The 19,714-nt window shown below is 35.8% G+C and overlaps 1 protein-coding gene across 6 annotated transcripts in view; it reads left to right on the forward strand.

Annotated features, from left to right (window-relative positions):
- PTBP2 (polypyrimidine tract binding protein 2) overlaps positions 1-19,714 on the forward strand; it is a 53,528-nt gene that overhangs the window by 27,538 nt on the left and 6,276 nt on the right. For 5 of the 6 annotated variants that reach the window (XM_080407492.1, XM_080407493.1, XM_080407494.1 and 2 more), the window contains 5 exons: positions 124-296; positions 726-869; positions 4,494-4,658; positions 4,735-4,845; positions 13,722-13,917. In XM_080407492.1, the coding sequence (XP_080263618.1) occupies positions 124-296; positions 726-869; positions 4,494-4,658; positions 4,735-4,845; positions 13,722-13,917 (789 nt within the window). The remainder of the gene's footprint in view (positions 1-123; positions 297-725; positions 870-4,493; positions 4,659-4,734; positions 4,846-13,721; positions 13,918-19,714) is intronic. The other variant, XM_080407496.1, reaches the window with a different exon arrangement.

The raw sequence follows: 19,714 nt of genomic DNA on the forward strand, positions 1-19,714 counted from the left end.
TATTTTGGTCAAACTGAGAATTTTTAAGTAAACCATCTCTTATTTATAATTAAAAGCATTTTTTTAATAAAGTACTGGTAATATCAGTAAACTTTTCAAATATAGTCTGAATATGTCTTTCAGCCAATGGTAATGACAACAAGAAATTCAAAGGTGAAGATAAAATGGATGGGGCTCCTTCACGTGTTCTTCATATCAGGAAATTGCCTGGGGAAGTGACAGAAACAGAAGTTATTGCTTTAGGTTTACCTTTTGGTAAGGTAACCAACATCCTCATGCTGAAAGGGAAAAATCAGGTAATCTGTTGCTTTCTGTTTTTTAGTATGCTTACCTTTCAAATTATGTAATTTCAAAATATGCTGTTAAAATGCTATTGAAATAAGTCAGATAACAGTAAGTATTGAAAAAAGAGCCTTTGTTTCTTTAAATGTTTTTAATGAACTTACACTGTCTTTCACTGAAGTTTTTGAGGGGAGCAGGAGATGGTTTGCAGCTACATAAAGCAAAGAAAGTTATCTGTAAGATGTATATTTAGTTCTGCGTCTTCACAGATGAATTTTTAGAGATGAAATAGCTTAGCAAATAAAGTTGATATGTAGAGAATGACATCTTCTGAAGACTGATATTTGTTAAAATGTTACCAAACCCTTTAAGTGTGTTTTATATGCTGCTAATATGAAGATTATCTGCTTTGTAAATACTGAAAATCAACTGTTTAATTACAGGCATTTTTGGAACTTGCTACAGAAGAAGCAGCTATCACTATGGTTAATTACTACTCTGCTGTGACACCCCATCTTCGTAACCAACCTATTTATATCCAGTATTCCAATCATAAAGAACTGAAGACTGACAACACACTTAACCAGGTATATTTACTGTTCTGTAGTATTACAAGCGCACACAATTGGAAGAGGCATAGCATGGGTTCTTGGCTCATGTGGTATACGTTTAAATCGTTTGGTTTTGTTCACATTCAAACACTGCTGTAGTCTTACCTATGATCATTCCATTTTGTGACATTGAAAGGTATTTTCATTTTGTGTGATCTTTACATTACAATGAATTTTGTTAATGTTTCCTTAATGTAAAAGGAAAAAGATTTTGAAGTGCCTTTTAAGTTTGTTTCATAGATTAAGTTTTAATCTCTGTTTAGAGACTGTAGGATGAAAAAATTAACTTTCTCATTCTGACACATGAAATTCTAATGCCAATTTGATTTTCCCTAGTGATAATAACTAATGCCAATGCCTCCATTTCAGTGCTTTGAATGATCACTTTGGTAGCACCGATTATGTGATCTGCTTTTCTTGGAGAAGGATACCTTAATATGATCACTGTAGAGACAAATACTCTTAATAACAAAAAAATGTTCTATGCTTGCTTCTGCAGAACCGATTTCACAATAAATATAGATACATGTCTGGTTTTAGTAGAACAGGAAGATTACCAAAAGTAACATGGTGACCACTTCATAGAAATTATAGGGGGAGGAAAGAGACATCAATTTACCACAAGTCAGATGATTATTTTAAGGTTAATATCTTACATCTTCTTTTTGATGTTACAAAAGGCACTGTAAGTACCAAGTTACAGTTGCTGTTATTTGTGTACTGTCTTAGGTAAGGTATGTAAACAGTAAAATTATAGCTCTTGCCTTTAAAAACGATTTCAGGATAATCTATTGAAAGACATCTTGGATTGGATCAAGTATAGTGTTGATTTTCCTGATGATCTTTCTAAACATTTTGGTTCCTTACAATCTTATGATAGTTTGTCTGCTAAAGGTACTTTTTAAACATTGAGAACTTCTTTTCCCCCCAAAAAAGTCAGTTATAAAAAAAAAAATACCTTCATTTACTTTTGATAAAAGAGAACAGAGGATTAATTCTGTCTGCACATATAGTTGGTGTACATACTCCCTTAAGAAGCTTTCCTTTACATTGTCCTCTGGCTTTTGTGGTGATACGGGTTTTGTACTTCACGTGTCCACCTTTTGAACGTATAGGATGTGCTGACCTTTCATTAACTTTTATGCCACCATACGCGTTAATACCCAATTTTAACATATTTCTGGTCTTGCAAGTCTCTTTCTTTAATTTAGAACAATATAAAGGTACTTGGCAGTAAGTATTCTGTAACTAGTATTTCATGAAGCATTCTATAAAACTTGAGATGGTTAGATACTTTTTTTCTGTAGGGAAAAATAAAAGTGGTGCAGATACTGCTTGTAGTCTGCCCCCGCTACTCAAAATTTAAATTTTTAATCTATATTTGAAAGCTTTCTCATCCAGCCAAATTAATTTTGAAATTGTATTTTTCTGGATGTTCAAGCTGGAAGATACGAAGTAGTCAGGAGGCTAGTACATGTAACTGGAAAGATAGGATTAAAAAGTTAGAGCAAGATACAGGTATCTTGGTTATAAAGAAGATAAAAAGAAAAACAATATTTAACCAAGGGGTACTTTAAACAGCTAGGCCCATAGAAACAATGAAAGTAGGAAAATTTCCATTAAGCTATGCTATTCTGAGTTTCTCAATAATAGTAGCTTCCAAGATTATTTTTAGTTACGTACTCAGAATGAGTTGGCTCTAAATAAACAGATTCGAAAGGGACAATTTAAGTTTTCATCTCAGCTTTATAATTCTGTGAACGTCATTTTCCTGTGAGACATCAGAACGCCGAGAGGAGCATTTGAACTCAGGTTTAAAACAAACATATCTTACCCTGTTTCATATAATATCTAAACTCAGAAGAATTGAGAATAGAATGACCTCTGTAACTGTAATTCTCTTTAATCATCAGCCTGTCATGAGTGCATGGTTTTACTCTTTCTGCACAGACATTGCAACATTTAGAAATAAAGAAATGTTAAACTTCAAATGGTGTAGCTGATATTTCAAAATTAATTTCAATTTTGCAAAAATAAGAAAAAAGCCTTGCATGCTACTCAAATGTCTTCAAAAGTGACTATTTATATATGATAATAAATGTTATTTTGAACTTGTTTGACAAAATATTCAGTCATAATAATTTTATAGATTTTATCTTCATTTACCAATGTTAAGTCCTGTATTCCTTCATGTAGTCACGTTAGGTGCAATATGATGTATAAGTATAGAGGGGTAGTGCTAACAAGGATTATGTGTTAAAATTGTCTTCACAACTTTTGGTTCTTTGGCTTGTGCAATTTAAACTTTTCCAGTCACTTTAAGGAGTGAGTTTTAATTGATACGTGCTTGTTCTGTGCATACAGAAGTAGGAAGTAATTACGCAACTCTGCCAACTATCTGGCCATCTTGCGAGTTGTGTATTTCAGAGGTTAGGGAAAAAAAGTATGTGCTGGTATCAAAAGCGATTTTTTTACAGAATTACGATAATGAATGTTAAACGTACAGGTAAATTTTGTTTTCCCAACCAGTGTTCACCAGGTCTTTTTTTTTTTTTTTCCCCTCACTTTCCTTACTCATTGATTCGTTTCAGTATGAGGAGTATCATGTAAGTTGTGAGACATGAAATTTTGTAGTAGCTCTAATACCTTTAAAATAATACGGTATGCGTTATTATGGTGGTTGTTATTTTTACCTGGCATGCTCACTTGTCTGTTTTGTATTGTTTTGCTTCATAAGGCTACTGTAATGAAAGTATTAAATGGAAAGCCTTTTTTCTGCACTTTTTCTTTCTCAGAAAAAGACATCTAATCTTTCTGATGCTGTCAGTTTTGGCAGCGGAAGTAGTTACATAGATGTGTGTTCTTGTGATGTCATCGTGGTTACCTTTGAATTTCTAAAACCCTGCTTGTGTTTTAAAAAACAACAAATCCCCACACATGGAGAGGATTTTGTTTTTCTTTTTATGAAAGAGGGTGGATAACACCTCTCTGTGGATACAACTTTCTGACACTTGTCAGTCTTGTGTATTATTTCATTGTGTTATAACTGAGAAGTTTGTAAGTCTTAGTTTAGCATTATTGCTTCCTATCAGAGCCTTCTTCATGATTAAAATGGCAGTGAAATGTTAACTGTAATAGTCTCTTGAAAAATAGGATAAATACGGTTTCTGTAGGCTTGGGGGTTTTTTGTTGGTTGGATGCTTGGTTTTTTTCTTTAAAGGAAAGAAAAAAAAGGCTGTAAAGAGTCTTGAAACCTACAAAATCCTCACTTGCTTTATCCTTACTAGTAGAACAATAAGCCTGCTACTAGGAAGATTGATATTGGTGCTGTTTGAAGCCCCTCCTTCCTTGTGAAATAAAGATTAATTGATGTTTTCATTTTTACTGTCTTGTCTCACAGAGTCAGACTGCATTGCACTTTGTGTTATGTCTGTAGCTCTGACATAAATGAACTATTTTATGTTTCTGAAGTTAACTATATTGATATTGCTAATTAATTTCTACTTATCTTGAAATATTTAAAAGTATCTATTGTCTTTTTTTCTTTTTTTTTTTTTCTTTTCTGGTTTGTTTTTTTTTTTTTTTTTTTTTTTTTTTTAGCGGGCCCAAGCTGTTCTTCAGGCAGTGACGGCTGTGCAGGCAACAAATGCTCCCATTAGTGGGACCACTGTTAGTGAGAGTGCAGTGACTCCAGCTCAGAGTCCAGTACTTAGAATAATTATTGACAATATGTACTATCCTGTAACCCTGGATGTTCTTCATCAGGTAAGCCGCATTTCATTTTAACTTGAGCTATGTTTAGGAGGAACTAGTGTGTAAAATTTTACAATGTTTTTGGCAGATATTCTCTAAATTTGGTGCTGTATTGAAGATAATCACATTCACAAAGAATAACCAGTTTCAAGCTTTACTGCAGTATGGCGATCCAGTAAACGCACAGCAAGCAAAACTAGTAAGTGTAGTTCTCTTTTAAGGCTGGAGACCTTCCTGTACTCTAAATGTTTGTAAAATGTTAATATAACAGATTACTGACCATAATAATGTTCATACTCCTCCACCACTTGTGTGAATTTTTTGAGGTATCATATAATAACTCCCAGTTATTTTTTAATGTTATATTTTGTATAATCAGTGTTTAAAGATACTGTGTGTGAGAATACTATGTATAAAGAATTGTATAAATCTAGAATTGTGAACAAATAATTAATAAGACTGCATAGAGATTAAATAATTTGCAGGACTGCAATAGGGAAATTGTCAACCAGAAGTAAAAATGTAGGATGTAATGCTGATGCATAACTAATTCACTCCAAGCAGCAAATTTAATAAGCCCATTGGATTATTGTTGGTAGATACTTTCTAAGCATCAAAACAAAGATGGGATTTGTGGATTGGATAAAAGTTCGTGAAAGTTTTTAATTACAATAAATACAAAAATACAAGAAAAAAAATATCTAGACTTCATTATTACCGTAGATGCCCAGAAGAGAGTGTGCAATCTTACTCATTGGATCATGCTATGAAAAACCTTTGCAGCAGTAAAGATGAGAGCAGGATCATAGTTTTGTTTTATTGGAAACTCCTATCCTGGGTAGGAGAGGCAAGAACCGGTAACTGGTTTTATTCATTATAGCAGAAGAGAGCCTATGGATAAATTACAACAAAGATCAACAGCATGTTATCTAGACCAGATGTTTTGAATTAATTGAATGGCATATGTTCATATCTATGGCAGTAGAAAAGTAGAACCAAAGGGAAAAGCTAGATGGTTATGATTATTATTATTATTATTTTTTTCAAGAGACTGATGAAACGAATTTGTATTATCAAAACTTCCCATGCAGTCTGGGTGTGTGAATGTCTGATTAAAATTGATGTGCTGGTTAAGTGTGTCTTGGCAGCATAGAAGCTCCTGGTTGCCCATGGGTCAACAGAATAGCTGAGAACTTAGGAAAAGTGAAAAGCTTGCACTTCAGACCAAGTTGGCAGTGAGTATCTCTTAGTAGAGGAAAGTAAAAATAGGCTTAGTTTTCTGTTGTAATGAGTGATGACTATCTTGAAATAAAGACCTTTGTTAAATGGTGGAGGATGGTCATTTTTATTGTTGCCACCTAATGAAATACTAGGTATTCATTAAAAAAACCTGAGGTGGTCAAGACAGGCAATTGCAAAAAATGAGACCTTTTCAAAAAACAGTGTTAAGTTTTCATGCTATTGAGAAAAGTAAAGTTAGCCAGAGACAAGAAGATTTGCAACTTGATTTATGATGATTTACTTAAGATAATCTACTCCTGAAAATCTGTCTGGAAGTAGTTGTAGATTTGGAGTACAATTTAAACTAGGGATATCCTTTTTAGACATCAATAGTATCAAATATTAGATTATGTTTCAGGGTAGAGGGAGATGCATATCTGTCACTAATAAATAAAATTTTGCTTGGATGGAATGAGTGTTTCAGGTTTTAAGTAGTGATACAGAAACCAGGTCTTTAACCTACAATTGCTGCAGTAATTGACTGGAATTACTTAGATTCATATTTGAAATATTTGATAAACAGTTGGATGCTGATGTGTTTATTTTGGAATGTTGTAATTCAGTCTTGATTTGTGTTTGGCAAGTTATTTTTCAGTAATATATGTTAATGCTGCTTTTAAAGTGCATTTTTGAAGCAAAATGCAACATCAAGCGCTAAATCTTTCGACTTAGTTTTGAGTTTTACGTATTTTGTCAGAAGATAAAATGTAAAGATGACATCTGTGAAATGGACTGTAGTGGTTTGAAAATTACCAGTGTAATTCTAGAAAGGTATTATAAAGAGTGACAAAATAACAGATGAGGTATGTAAAAGTATGAAAGGAACATAAATTCTTGCTGTTGTTGACTTCTGACAAACTGATACTAGCTCATGGAATAGTGTATCGGTCATAATTTAAAAAAAAAAAGGGGGGGCATGTATTTGTTTCTCCAGTTTTGCATGTTTTGATGAGGGTAGGTGTTTGCTGTAGTGGTAACTCATGTGTGAATGACTAAACTTCATTGAATAACAGTGACTCCTGTGTGTACAGTCATTGTCAGAGTGATCTTGGAGCCTATTGTAGTGACAACTTGAAATGGTCTTAGGTTTATAGTTTTGTATTTTAACCAATCTATATGTAAGTAGACAAACTGCTAAGAGTAATATCGACTGCAAGTATTGAAGAATGCTAAATCTCATGGAAGGTTTGATTTTCATGCTACCCTCCCAAGCTAAATAGAGTAAAACAGGTACAGTTCTTACGGTTGAGCTACCGTGGTAAAACACGGAAGTGCCACCAAAACAAAAATATATAAAAGAAAGAAATAGATGTTGGAAAAACCTCCTGTTAAAATACACCTGGAAATCCACTAGAAGCAAGAGGATGTGGTGGCTACACTTAAGTTGCATGGAGTTCAAAATTAAAAGCATGGTAAAAGAGTAAAGAAGTTTCCAATTTGTTTTCCATCAGTTGTTACTATAGAAGATAATAGGGGAATTTAATTTGCTACTGGCACTCTTCACAGGAAATCAGTATGTGGCCTTAATAGAAATTGAAGACTTATTAAGGAAGTTAAAGAGCAGTTTGAAAAACTCAATTGATGAAAGTACCAAGGAGAGATGCTATTCATCTGAAGGTTGTGAGAAAATGGTGACACTGACAAGAATGTACAATATAAAGCCTCGAGCTCTATTGGGACCACTTTTGCTATTTGAATGAGCAAATAGTGAAAAATTGCATTCCTTCTCCACCTGCTTTGTGAGAAACTCATTTCCTGTAAAAGTAGATTATGGCTATACTGACTGATATTTCATCACCGCCCTCAGATTGGATCATTATAGTTCGTTACACTGGCAAGTAAAGGTGAAGACTACAAACTCCAGGTTCTGTGCCATGCAGCAGTCTAGCCACGGGTTGGAGAAAGTACTGAGAATGTGCAACAGTGAAGCACGTTGAACTACTGTGCTTCTCCCAGTGAAACAGAAAGTGATGTCTGTATGCATAAGGAGATGTTCTAAGCATCACAGATAGCTCATTTTCATAGTAAAAATCAGTACCGTCAGCATAAGCAGCAAAGTTATATATTTGAATACCAGTAATCTGGTATACCATAGAAAGAATAGTGTGCCAGTGTTTCAGTCTGAACAGCTGACTAATCCAGAACGTTGTCTTTGTGTAAATGCACCAAAAGTACTCTTGCCAAATCTTCAGTATTGGCAGTTACTAATGTAATCCAGGGAGGATTAACCGAGATTCCTGCGTAGCATATTACTGTCATCTTGACCCAGCATGGGTTAAAAAGAACACAAATCTTAACTGAGAGTTTTTGTTACAGTTGGCCAGTTGGTCCTTACTTGGCCTGTAGGTGACTCAGAGTACCTCTACATTCTACAGTCTACTCAGAGATTTTGTTGAGGTTGATTCTACAGTCAGGATGTCACCTTTCCAGTTGTTTTGAGTGACAGCTTCAGGGTGGCTCTGCACAGGTAGCAGTCTGCAAAAGATCTCAGCTAGGCTACATTGCCCTAAAATCTGTAGTAGGAACTTGAGGTAGTTGTTGCCAGAATGGAAAGCAAGGACATCTCCAGGTAAGATTCTTAGCTTCAGGGCAATTGTCCATCAGTATTACATCAAGGATTTTGGGGCATTTTGAATCCTAAAGAGTTCAGTTTGTGCTTGGAAATGGTAAGTATAGTGTTCAGGTAAATGGGAGACTGCTGGATTTTTGTATCAGAAAACCCAGAAAGTGCAGCAACAGTGTTTGTGTCCTGGATTTTCCAATTTTGTAAAAGAAAACATACAGAACTGGTCCTTCAGTCAAGGAACAGTACATTAAAAATAAAAGATATCTTGTTTTTGGAGAAAGGCGTGTGTTTTACCCAAGTTTCTTAGCCACAGAAACTTCCAGTATCAAAGACACTTGTCTCAAATTAATTTCATTCAGGTAGATATTTGCAGGAGGCACTTGGGACGCATATCTCCCAAGGGATATTTACCACATGACTTGCAGTTACTTTGAGGTACCTATTTGAGCTTATGTATGTTTTGTAAGGAATACTTTTTTTATGCATTAGGCAGTGGTGTTTTTGTGCTGTCCCTCACTGCCACTTCTTTCTCTCCACTCTAATTTGATTTTTCTTTATCAGATCTCAGTAAATGCTTTCAAACTATCCTCATCCTGCTAGAGATCTATTTCCTGTCTTGAATCCTCTTCTTAGGTGCCTGCAGTGCTTGACAAAGAGGGACAGATACACTATTGTGGCTTGAAGCCATACGTCTCCAGAAATATCTGCTAGCTAAATGTGTGGACTCTATTTCTGAACTGGGGAATGAAAATACCAAAACGTCAAATCATTTTCTGTCTCCCAAACTGCGTCCTTGTCTGTCTTTTTTAGGTACTGTATGTACCTATTAGCTAAAGAGTATTCTAAATGACATCTCTTCCTGATTTTTAGGGGACTACCTTGACCATCTGCTGTAGGGAGGTTTCATTCCACAGATTCATGGTCTGTAGAGGTCTTAGGAGAAGCTCATGAAAACCTATTTCCTATAGCACTTTTCAAGGGGGTCATCTTTCACAAGGATTTTCAGGCATCTGCAGCACTGAAAGTAAAAAGAAGAGCAGTGAATTCTATCCATTACATCAGAAAGCTCTTCATGCAGGTTAGGAAGACCTGAGAGAAGAAATGATTCTAGGAATGTTCTTTATCCGCTTCAGAGCCTGCCGATAGATCAGACTCTTATCTGCAGGAAGCTGCATCAGTCATTCAGGATGTTACGTTTTGTAACTTTGTATAGTACTTCTGTCATCTGAGATCACCTTTGCTGCTGTTATCACTTCTCTCAACATCCACAATCACATTGGGAAATGAGAGATCCTACTGTCAGTAGTCCATGTTGACTAGATTCTTACTGTTCGTTCTGCAGAAAAGCTTGTGTATCATTGGTTACAGTAGCAGCAGGAGAAAATATTGTAACTGTTTATTGAATTCGATTTCTTTTTTCTTGTCGTCTTTTTTTTTTCCTCTTTCTTTTTTAGATTGGAACAGTCTCTTGTTTCACCTCTTAATCTGTGGGATCTTTTCTAAGTCAGCAGTTCTCGTCTCTTCATCCTCCTGGCTGCTATGAGCAAAAAGAGGGTGGTTTGACATTAGTTTTTAGAAATGGGAAAATATTATGGTTTATGGTGCAGGCCTCCACCTTTTGTCGACGTTCCCTGTATGGTCATTTTTTACTGTCTGTGACAGGCAGTCATAGCTCTCTGTTCTGGATCCTTAAGACTTCCTAGGCTATTTCTGCTATTCTCTGTGTTGTTAGGCCTTGCTTATTCTTGCCTTCAGTGATGCCTTGAGACATGAGCAGACTTTGGATTCTTTGTGAAAATAACCTCAGTTGTTAAGACACTTTATAAATGCTTAGAATGTTTCTAGTGTAGTAGTTGTCTAGAGTGCTAGCCTCTTCAGAGCCAGCTCCTGTATTGTGGAGCTTTCAGTAGTGTCGGGGATTGTGATTTTCTTTATTTCTTGTTTACTCCCTTTCTTAACTGCTGTAGCTGATGTAGAACCATGCAGTATACTCAGTTATTGGGAGTCATCTTCTTTTTCATTTGTTTGGTGTGAGGAGTTTTTTGGTTGCTGGGTTTTTTTCTCTCCCCAAAACAATCAGTGTCACACAGAGGAATGAGTAGGGATGATGGTGTGTTTGCACTGTGGAGTTGAGGTCATTGTGTCAGTTCAGACATGTGCCCCTCTCCTTGGATTATGTGTCAGCCTGAATTGAGAAAGGGATTTTTGTTTGTTCTTTTACCACTGCTTTCTGTTGGTCTTCTGAATGTTCTTGCTAGCCATCTTGTTTCGGTGCTCCTATGCACCACAACGTATTTTTTCAGGAATCTGCTGATAAGCTCTTGGCAGGAGGTGAGCCGCTCATCAGAATGATTTTCCACCTTGGGAAAGTCCAGGAAGAGGGTACTCTGTAGTAACAAGGAGGAGGGAGGAAAGGCAGGGGCCTGGAAGTGATTCAGTATCATTACACTGTTAGTATTGCATGATGACGTAAGTTTAGATGCTTCTGTTGTCAAAGCTTAAGTAATGGATTTGCCATCACAGGCAAGACAAAGCATGATATTCACATTTCGTAGACGGGTCCCATGATACTTGATCTCCTTGGTTTGGCATGTGCGTGATATGGTACTTTGTCACATGTGAATGTATGTATAGATAAGTGCTCAAAGAAAGATGTTTCTTACCAGTAACTAGAGTTCTTTGAGGTGATGTCTGTACATACATTCACTAATGGTATGCCTACTGTCTTCTCACTTTTTGCAGCATGTCTGTTTGGGAGGAACAATTTGAGGGTTTGTTGCACATTCCCTTATTGCCATATAACAAGGAGCTCAAGGACAGACGTTCTCAATTGTGACTTCACATGTGAACAGTTAATCTTGAAAAAACCCTAGTTGCTGGTAATTTTTTTGCATTGTTAGAGGTGTATGATGCTGCTGGTAGAGGGGGGTGGGGATGAGGGTTTTTCTGTTACTCTGTTTTGATCTGTGGCAAGAGCCTTTCCCAGGGTGTGACTACAGTCCTCATTAACAGTCCTTCCTTTCCAGTTCAGGATGTTCTTTCAGAATGTGTCACAACTACAAGGGATTTCTCTTGTGCAGCATTCTTTTGTATGTACTTTGGGTCACTTCTGAATTTCTTAGAAAGAGGAGGTTTTGTGGTTTCAGTTTTAAGTTTTTCTTACTTATTTGGCTCCCATTAAACATTGACTACTCTGGAAACTAGCAAACCAAAACCTCTGTACTTTTTAAGACTAAAAGATGTTCATCAACTTAACAGCCTTCTGCCAGCCATAAATCAGCGTGTCTATAGACACCACACAGAGGGGTAATATGAATCTTATGTTTTAAAGACTTAGAGCTTTGTGTCATGGTCCTGTGATTGGACAGAGCTAAAGGATACTGCATTTTGGCCTCATTCATACCCATTCACATAATGAAGAAAACTCGGTATTTCCTTGATTGCAATGGCATTGTCTTTGGCAATAAGTAAGCTCAGGCCCACCTTTAATCTGTATCTTAGTGGATATTAGAAGGTAAGAAGTCTTCTAAAAGTGATTGATTGATTCTCTTAGATGTTCAGGTGTTCAAGTGAGCTTCTTTTCCCAACATTAGGAGTCTTGGATTCTGCTTTGCGACTGTGTATAAAAGCTTGAAAATTCTGTATTCTGTAATTGTGGCACACACCCCACCCAACAATACAAAATCAATCCTCAGTTTGTATTCTGTGAATCAGGACAGTAGATTTTGCTTTGCCAGGACTGTATAAAGCATTGTTGAAGTTGAGTTTCAAGCACAGGAGTTTCCTTTTAAATTGCTAAGTATTTGTTGAGACGATGTGTAGATTGACGGGTTTCTATACTTTATTTTGGTGTGATTTTATTTTCCCATTATTTGGAATTTCTAATGATACTGCCTTACTTATTCTTATACATTGACTGCTAATGGTGGTAATTTATTCTAAGTGATTTCATGAGCCCCAGAGAAGTCAGCTGTGATAGTACGTGTTTGTAGGAAGGGACAGCCTTGCTGGTCCAGCCCTAGCAGAGGGGTGTCTGCAGGATGTTCACTTTCCAGATGCATCACTGTGTGAAAATAGCTATGTTGCTTCCATATCCCAGCAGGCGTGCTAGTTCGTGCAGTGCTTAACTCAAAATAGTAAGTCCTACCAGAACTGGAATGTGTTGGAGAGTACTTAGCAGATGTAACCAAGCTAGCTGTGCAAGAAGCTAGTTTGGGTCCAGAAGTGGTACATTTCAGTCTGTCATTAATCAAGAGAAACAAGAGATCTGATTTTTGTATTTGAAAGTGCGATTTATTTGGGTTTTTTGCCATGTGTATACATAAGGTAGTCTTATATTTAAAATACTGATTTGATTGAATGGATTAATATGAGCTGTATTTCACTGCCTAGAATTTCTTAGTTACAAAAGTTTTTGGTTTCTTTTAATCTCTCATATGTAGCTGTTAGTGTTTCAAGTGAAAGGAAGATATGGCCAAAATGTGAATAGAATAAAGTCCAGGTATATCAATTTACCTCATATATAATGAAGATGGACAAAACATGTTGTAAGGCCATTTTAGAGAGTCTTTTCATATACTTCTAAGTGGTGTCATGTTAAGAGTTCATGTGAATTTTACTGTTAATAGGCATCTGTTCAGAAGTACCAATTAATTCTGAAAACGGGATTTTTTAAAAAGGTGTCAGTAACATCAGTTTAGGAGATAAAAGTTGCTTTTCTTACAATTTTGGCACTAATTACCTTTAAAGGGAGAAGGAAAACATGCCGGAACAATGTAAATAATCTGCTTCAACAGATAGCTGGCTAACCTGGTATTTAATGCTATTATTTTTTTTATTTTCTTCAGGTCCATTTTCTGTGTGAGAGTACTGGTGTGATTTTTGATTTTTCTTCTTTGAGAAATTTTTTTGGCATTATGTCCGAATTAAAGCTGTACTATGGCATATGTGTTAATTAACTATATTCAACAGACTAACTTTAAAGTTTGACTGCATTAAAATGTCTCTTGCCGCTTTCATGCATAACCCATTTCTAGGTAAGAGAAGTAAACACTGAGCTTCCTGGAATCATGTTAAGAGAGATTAATGCATTTTAATCTTAATTGGTTTTAAGCTAGACAGCAAGACAGATAAATGCCTATACGCTGACCTTGGGTTTAAAAATAAAATAAAATTGTGCAACCAACCTGTATTGTGTATTTTGTAAATAAATTGACTCCCTTTTCCAGGCCTTAGATGGTCAAAATATTTATAATGCTTGCTGTACCCTACGGATTGATTTTTCCAAATTGGTGAATTTGAATGTCAAGTACAACAACGACAAAAGCAGGGACTACACTCGTCCTGATCTCCCATCTGGTGATGGACAGCCAGCGCTGGACCCAGCTATTGCTGCAGCCTTTGCAAAGGAGACCTCTCTTCTAGGTATGATTCTCTTGTATTGCAAAGTCACTTGATGAAAATACTTGTTAATCCTTCTAAGAATTAAAGATCTTAAATTGTGTGATAGTGTCCAAAATCCCATTCAGGCTTCAGTCTATATTGTGATCTGAGTTGTAGTAACACAATTAGATTGTCTTCAGAATGAGTAAGATATGCATGACATAATGAGAAATGCACAAAGTATAAGGAAAAGTCAAGTTAATTCTATTTTTATTTCCAAATCTGTCCTCCCTTCTTTTATAGCTCCTGTTAGATGCTACTGAACACCCTGCCACCCAAGTTTATAATGGACTTAATGAGATTTACACATTTCATTCATGCAAATGCTTATTTGTAATATCAGTTTATAAAAATACAACTTTGTCGGTGTTCCTTTCAATGAGGAAAGAGTATGCTCTTTTGCTGGTGGAAAAAAAAAGTGTGCTGGTATGATTTCTGTAAATAAAAGGAACAAAATCTGTAGTTGCACTTCTAGTGCGATGGTACATGAGTTCTAATATCCTGTTAGCTTTTGAGTTAATCTGAAGGTGATATGCTCTGAGAAAGTTACAGAGAAATGTGTGTTCTGACCATTAGCAAAATAATTAGTGCATGCTTTGGGAGATAGTTGTAATTTTTTTTAGTTTATCACAATTCATTGCTTAAGTTTTATTCCTTATTCTGTCAGGTATTATTTTTGGTGAGAACACCTTTCAGTCAGACATAATCTCATGACTTTTATAAGACGTGATTTATTATGTTGTGATTATTTTTCTTTCCACTCAGTCTTTTTTTCTTACTTTTTTCTTTCCCGTTTTTCTTCTAAAGAAACTGAAGAACAGCATAGATTTCATGCTTTGTTTTTTGTACAAGGTGGGACAACTTGGAATAAGTCAATGCAGTAAAGAGGCCTTTGCTCTCCTGTGTTACAGAAGTTAGAAGCACTTAGTGAATGATGTGAGCCCAGAATAAAGGGTGAATATAGTAGTTAAGGCTTCTGAATGCTGTGCTATATCTACCCTTTTCCAAATTCACATTATTTGAAGGATACGTTTCATGTCTAGTGGTAAATTCCATACACATCCACTTCCTGCAGATTTTGGAGTGCTTGAATTCACATCCTCCAGTACGACTCACAAAATGGTGTATCACTTTTAGCTACAGCAGAAGTTTTGGAAGTAAAAAATACCATAAGAATCTATATAAAGTTTCTGAAGAACCTCTAGCTAACTTTTTTTTCTCTTTTAACTTCCCATCATTTAAAAACTGTCGTCTTTCATTTCATGGATGGATAGGGAAGATGGGTAAGTGTTTGTGAAGAAGTTTTGACACCATAGAGATGAGTGCTGTGGATCACACCCTTGAGGCATTTAGTAATTCTTTTGTTAGCATCTAATGGCTAGAATGTAGACATGGGGCTGCAGTATGAGTATTAAGGAGGCAAAAAGAAAGTGAAGAAGCTGCTTATTAATGTGAGTCCCATCATATTAGGTGTTGTAAGGCAGGGATTTGGGAGAGGAGAAGGTTAAAGATTCATGATATATAAAACAGTGCCAAATGCAGCATTTTCTTGTGTAACTGTGACATTATCCTGACTCCTGAGAAGTTGTTTTCCAGTCTCAGGCTTACTAACATACTTTTTTTGTATGTAAGGCTGATGATGGCATGCATGCAATTAGTAGATTTAATTTGCTTGGCATAGTGGGATCATACTCTGAGGATGCTTGGATCATTGCATCACATTGAATATATTTAATAACTGGGGATACTCTTCTTGTTGTAGTTATCCAAGTGACGTTAGCTTTAGTGGACTGTATGTTCTAGTGCTTTAGGGTTGAAAATCACTTAGATGCTTTTGTAATTCTTGTGTACTAAGCTATGTAAGTTTTGTAGCCTTTTGATTTTAATCATACTCATTCTTTTGCCTATATTAAAGGGGTTTTCTAGTAAAATTATGAAGATGTCAGTCATACTAGCTAACTAAATATTTTAATTCTCGCTATCTGGATGGACCTCTTTAAATGCACTGTTTTTTCCAAGCAGCAGAAAGATAAAAGGTACACTATATGAGTAACTTCCATTGCAGCTGTGAAACATTTTCAGAAGATCAGTGAAGTCAGTCATGTTTATTTTGATGAGTAGTGGGGATTATGTATCAGGGTTAGTTTTTTCCTCTGTAGAAGTGTTCATTGTTGGAAAGATACTTAAAGGAGCCCGGTACATATTTTTTAACTCTGCTTGTGGCCAGTTGGGTGAGCTTGATATATTGTAACTGCATCATTTGTCAAATGGGATTGATTATACAATGGTATTTTTTTTGTTTTGTTTTTGTTATTGTTGCTTGGGTTTTGATTATTTTTTTTCTAGATGCCTTTGTTTGCTTTTACAGAATTTGAGCTCTACAGGTGAAAAAAACCAAGAAGGCTGCATAGTACTGTTGGTGCTGTAGCTGTTTGGATAGTTGTCAAAATGGAAATGGTGCATTTTGAATATGGAAGATCAGGGTTCCCATTTGGGGCTATATTCTGTGCAAAAAGGCAGAAAATGTAATGTAAAGGCAGAAATTATGTAAACAAGAAAGGACAAAGGATAGAAAAAGCAGAAGAGCCTAAGTGGATGCTTGCATGTGCAATTTATAGCTGTGTTTTTACTCAGATACTCAGAAGAGTGAGAACGCTTGAAAGTTCAGAGTTACAAGATGGAGGTTTGCAAACCGTGATGTGTGAAATATGGCAGAATGATAGCAGTGACCTTCCTCCTGCTTCTTCCTTTTATCTTATATTTTATTTCTTTTTATATGCTTCAGAATTCTTATTTCTGTAATGTTGATAAAGATATCTTCAGAGTGTCTGCCATGCCCTATTCACAGATGGTTCCCAAAGGGCATGTTTCTCCATGAAGGAGTGGAGCTCCATTTTGAGCTTAATGTCATGCTCTTCAGGTTCTTTTGGAAGCTCAAAAAGAGTACCATAAGTTGACCCTGTGGCATTATTAAAATTCGTGCTGTGGCTGTTCTCTTGTATGTATCTAATGAGATTACTAACAGAAACTGTGGCAAGGACTCAGTTCTGACTTTTGCTTATGTTATGCTGTTACATGCTGGATAGTTGTACAACTTGGGTGCTCTTTTGATGTTGGCTTTTGAACAGTACACTAATTCATATGTCAGAAGTGCGGTTTAGGTTTAACAATTTAATGAGCTGAATTTTAGTGACAAGATGTGAGTCTTACTAGTCTTGGTGTTTAAACCTGCATTAATACTAAACTGTTACATATCTCTATTTCCTTCTGGATGGAATTAACCCTTCTCCTCAGTAAACATAACTTTATGATGTAGTGTAGTAACACTTGCAGCTTTATAAGCTGTTAGGCAGAGATTTTTAAAGAACCTGCTATTTTTCCCAAAACCCATTCAGGCGGAGTATAGGAAGTAGGCCAGTAACAAGTAGAAAAAGAGAGATGGTGGTTACTTGACGTAAAGCCACAAAAAGGGTTCATAACAGGACTAGGGACTAAATCTGGTTCTCAGTCGCAGTTATGAATACATGCATTAAGATGTATTAATTAAGTCATCATTAAGATGACTACTACTGCCTATGGTTTTCACACGTAAGTTCATCATATATTTTTAGTGTAGCTTTAATTTGCCTCTTATTAAAATGGCATTGCTAATTTGCATGTCAGAGGTCATACAAAAAGATACACTGAGGGGGAATAAATAAGGTGACATGCTGTGTTTAAACTTTATTAAGTAAAAAGACCTAAAAAGGCTAGGAAAAAGGTGTGTGATATTTGTATGTGTTCATTAATATCTGGAAAAAGCAAAAAACTGTTATCTGTAATTGTTGGAAGCTGAAACAAAGCTAGTGACAAAGCTTTCTAATGCTGGTTGATCATGCTGAAAAAGCAGCTAACATTCCTAAAGAGTTTGAGATAGGTCCTCAAATATTGAAGCAGCATGTTGCATGATAACTAATAATCATAATACAAGTTGTTCTTATTTTTTTTATTTGCTTATATCAGAATGGCAAGTCATAGTGCAGTAGAGATCTACAGAAACAGAATTTTTTTTTCTGTGGATTTGTAATTTGTCTGACCTTTTCAAGAAATGAGGTCTTTGCATGCTATGTAATTGGTTAGAAATGTATCAATCAAATAGATGATCATAGCCTGCATGCATCATTACTCATTCGTCTACTACACCCTCAGCTGTGATGAAATAAGGTGTCAGAAATCTTTGAGACTGTAAATTGGACATCTTTTCAATGAGTCTTGTTATCTTTTGAAAGAAGGAGAAAATCACTAATGGACAGAATGGGCTGGTTTCAAATGAATTATCAGAAGCAGATGGTTGATATTTTTTTTTCCTTTTTTTCATCTCACATATGAAAAGATAAACACATTCTCTACCCCCTAACCCCAAGTTACAGGAGATCTTAGCGAAAAAAGCACCTTTGAATAAACAGCAACTGTATTACATGGAACCGCAACAAACACATGATTTTAACTAAGGACTACTTATAATTGCAAATACCAATACATAATAATCCTTTAACACCAGTATGTTTGTTTAATATTTCAGCTGGAAATATGTTGCTGTGGTTATCCACAACAGCTTTATCCCTTGCTGTCATTGCTGGCTTTCTTTACAGGCACTTTCCACTAATGCCCCTTCTTAAGGTTCTTATTAAATTAATCTATCTCAAGGGATAATAACTGAAAATATTTTGGTATGAATGGTATTGAATTAATCTTTGTTTTTAACCTCTTCAAGAGGTTAAATAAAAGAATGTCCTGTATGGAGTCTGATGCTGTGAAGAATTTTGCCTTTTAAAGTATGAATTACTCAGCTATGCTCTGTTCACCTTTTGAAAGTGCCATAAAAACTTCACTAAGCATTTTTAGGTTCCTTTATTCTTAAAAATGCTGGATTGGCTTAAAGCTTCTAAGGTTAGGGAGAGGTGCCTAGGCACACTAGATGATTTGAAATGCCCTGGTATCTTGGCATTTTCCTAATACCCAAATGATTGCTGTTGACCAGTATAAAGTAAGTGTTTCCCTTCAGGTGGACGTCTGTCAGACTTTACTGTCATGCTTCACATTTCTGTCTGTATGACCTCTGCAGTACCCGAGTGTAAATAAACGTGATGTTCAGCTGTGTAATACAAAGCACTCAGAAGTACATTTCCAAGACTTAATTTTTAGAACAGAACTGGATTCTTTTAAAGTTGTTTGAGGAGTTTAATTTATTGTTCACAGGTTTCCCTGTGTGTTACAGTCTGATTTTGGGAATAAACTTCCTTCTTCCACAGGGGTACTTACTTTAACAGCATCCTTTATTAATTGTTTTTTCTTGAAACTAAAGCTATACTCTTCAGCAAAAACATGCATCATATTTATGTGGGATTTTGGTCTTGCTATTAATATACGTAAGTATAGAATATTACACTTCCTCACAAAATGGATTTTGAGAAACAAATTTGCTGTGCTTGGACTAGCAATGGTCCATCTAATTTCATGTGCCTTGTCTGACAGCTAGTGTTACTTCTGTGTTCTCTGGTAGAAGACCTAGCACAGCCCTCATAACGTATGCTCATACAGTCGCATACCTGGGAGGAGTGCTTTCCTAACTGCCAGGTAGCTAGTGCTTCGCTTACATGATGAAGCATATTATATGTCACTTCATTGCCTATTTAATGTAACTGGCAGTTCCCACAGACTATCTAATACAGTCTCAAATCTATTAAGTGTTTTTGCAGGGTGGAAAGGAGAAAAGCAAGTTTGGGTTTTCCCTTCTTTT

Source organism: Falco punctatus (genome assembly GCF_963210335.1).
Source record: "Falco punctatus genome assembly, chromosome: 11".
Taxonomy (NCBI): domain Eukaryota; kingdom Metazoa; phylum Chordata; class Aves; order Falconiformes; family Falconidae; genus Falco; species Falco punctatus.